The sequence below is a fragment of the Sciurus carolinensis genome, chromosome 8, assembly GCF_902686445.1.
Source record: "Sciurus carolinensis chromosome 8, mSciCar1.2, whole genome shotgun sequence".
In the NCBI taxonomy this organism is placed as follows: Eukaryota; Metazoa; Chordata; class Mammalia; order Rodentia; family Sciuridae; genus Sciurus; species Sciurus carolinensis.
In genome coordinates, this window is record NC_062220.1 from 13,041,646 (window position 1) to 13,043,865 (window position 2,220).

Genomic DNA, 2,220 nt, shown 5'->3' on the forward strand with positions numbered 1-2,220 from the left:
GGGGCTGTACAATTAACCTCTCTCTTCTGCCTTTTTGGTGTCTCTTGGACTTTCTCTGTGTATAAACACACATATGTGTAATTTTATGTGTGTGTTGTGCTGGGGATTGAACCCAGGGCCTTCTGCATGCAAGGCAAGCACTCTACCAACTGAGCTATGTTTAAATCAACTTGGTGAGTAAATTTCAGAAGTTCCCTTCCACAAATTCACTGAAGGCAGCAGCTGCTTTGCTTTGGATGCCTGGTTGTGGCGGAAGAGGGCAGGGCAGAGACTGGGGGCGAAAAGCCACCTGGTGGGGGAAATCAGGGCTTGGGGAACTTAACTGCACAGAGAAGAGGTGGCTGTGCCCCACTGTGCTAAACTGCTGGCACAGAGATAGAGAGAAGTCTGTTTCTTCTGGGCTGATGTCACGGTGAGAGGAAAGGCAGCCTTCTGCTCCCGGGAGGCAGCATAGCCTTCCGCTAGGTCTCCTTTCTGGACATCCTTTGCAACCGTTGAGTAGTAGATCAGTTTTAACCCTTGCCCTGGGTCCTGCCGGTACCAATACATGGCGTCATGACCCAAATTCTGTTCACACCCCAGGTTCACATCCTGTCCTTCTTTTCCGAGCAGGAACTTTGGAGTTTGAGTGACGCCACCATCCACGGGTCCTTGGGAAGAAAGAGACAAAGGCTGGAAACGCAGCCCAAGAGGAGCCTGATGCTGCGACCCCGGGGAAAGACAGAGAAGGTCCTTTCGGGAAGGAATTGCCTCCAGCAATCACCTGCTCTGAGGAGACAAAGGGCCACCCAGCAGAGTACAGGGTTGCGCATAGCGGGAAGGGGGTCTCCGTTAGCTCCACGCACTTTAAGCGTGGCTTCGGGGCTCCCTCTTGCTTAATTTGAGAAGTGAAGGGGAGACAGACCCTAGGGAAACCCTGTAGGACTTCCTAATTTTGCAGATGCGGAGGCGGCAGAGGGCAGAGCCGCTCGCCCCGCCCAGAACAGCAGACCTGCACGGAGCAGCGAGGAGCTTTTCTCTGGTTGGCTCTGGTTTCTCCTTCCCAGTTTCTGCAGTGCTTGGATTCCTACAGGGGCACTCCAGACCCTGGTTATAGAAGAAGGTAGAGTTCTTCTTTAGTGCCATCAACTATCTCCTGGGAAGAGTGAGGGCAGGGATCTGTGACCGTGCTGCGGCGCGGGGGACACCAGGCTCAGCGCCCTGCTGTGAGCGGCGCAGCGTTGGGCACCTTCTTTCTCCGCCCTCCCTCTGTCTGCTTCTGCTTCTGCATGCCCTCCCCATTCTTTTCTTCTCTTTCTAATTTTTCATTTGCATTTATTCTGGCTTCCGCATCTTTTAATTCACTTTCTTCTGGGATAATTTTATCTTTTTCTTTCATTTCTTTCCTGAGTTCAGTCGACTTTTCTCATTTTTGCTGGTCCTTGTTCTGTTCTTAGGTTTTGAACTTCTAATAACAGGTGACTTCTCATGGACACGCCTGCCCACCGGACTGTGTCTAATTGTACTGGAAGCCAGACTTCCCTTTCTTCTAACTCATGTTTGCTTTGGGGGAAGGGCAGAGGTGAGGGGTTTCCTCCACTCTGAATTTCACATTCCTTTTGTTCATTTGTGTTATTTGGGGGTGGGGGATCTACATTAATGGCAACTTTTCCCATCATTCTGGAAAAGTCTAGACACCTTAGTAAGGTTTCTTTGTTTTCATGTGGCAATGTTTGCAAGTCCTCCTCATTTGTGATTCTTTTGTTTTGCAGTAATTTCCCCCCTTTTCCTTCCTTTATCTTCACTATCTGAAGATAGTATGTCAGACTGACAGAGAATCCTCTTTCCTCTTTGCTATTCGCCCCCTCCTACAAAACAGTGCCTTTGGAAGACTGTCCTTTAAGTAATGCCCTGGCGCTTTAACTGGCATGGACTTTGAAATGCCCATTCTCTGCATCTGTCCTGCTCAGGTGGGACTCAGGTTGGGTCTCTTTCTGGTGTTCACCCCAGCTCTCCCTTGGGCCCTCCAAGCAGCCACCTTTTCCTGACTTCCTGACCGATTTTCTGATTCTTCCCCACCCAAAGAGGCAGGACCACCAAAGTAATTTCAGAAAATCAAAAGGCGAAACGTGCAGGGCAGTACCACAGTCTACACTCCATGCCATGAAACTGGGCTGCACTTGTTACATATGCATTTGAGTTGACTTTGCACTTGTCTGCCATTTGGTTTTTAGAACTTAA

At 49.8% G+C, this 2,220-nt stretch overlaps 1 gene segment (V, D, J or C); it reads right to left on the bottom strand.

Annotated features, from left to right (window-relative positions):
• Positions 1-318: 318 nt before the first annotated feature.
• Positions 319-857, bottom strand: LOC124991235 (T cell receptor beta variable 19-like). The segment is given in 2 exon segments: positions 319-650; positions 764-857. Coding segments are annotated over 2 exon segments (381 nt in total).
• Positions 858-2,220: the final 1,363 nt, after the last annotated feature.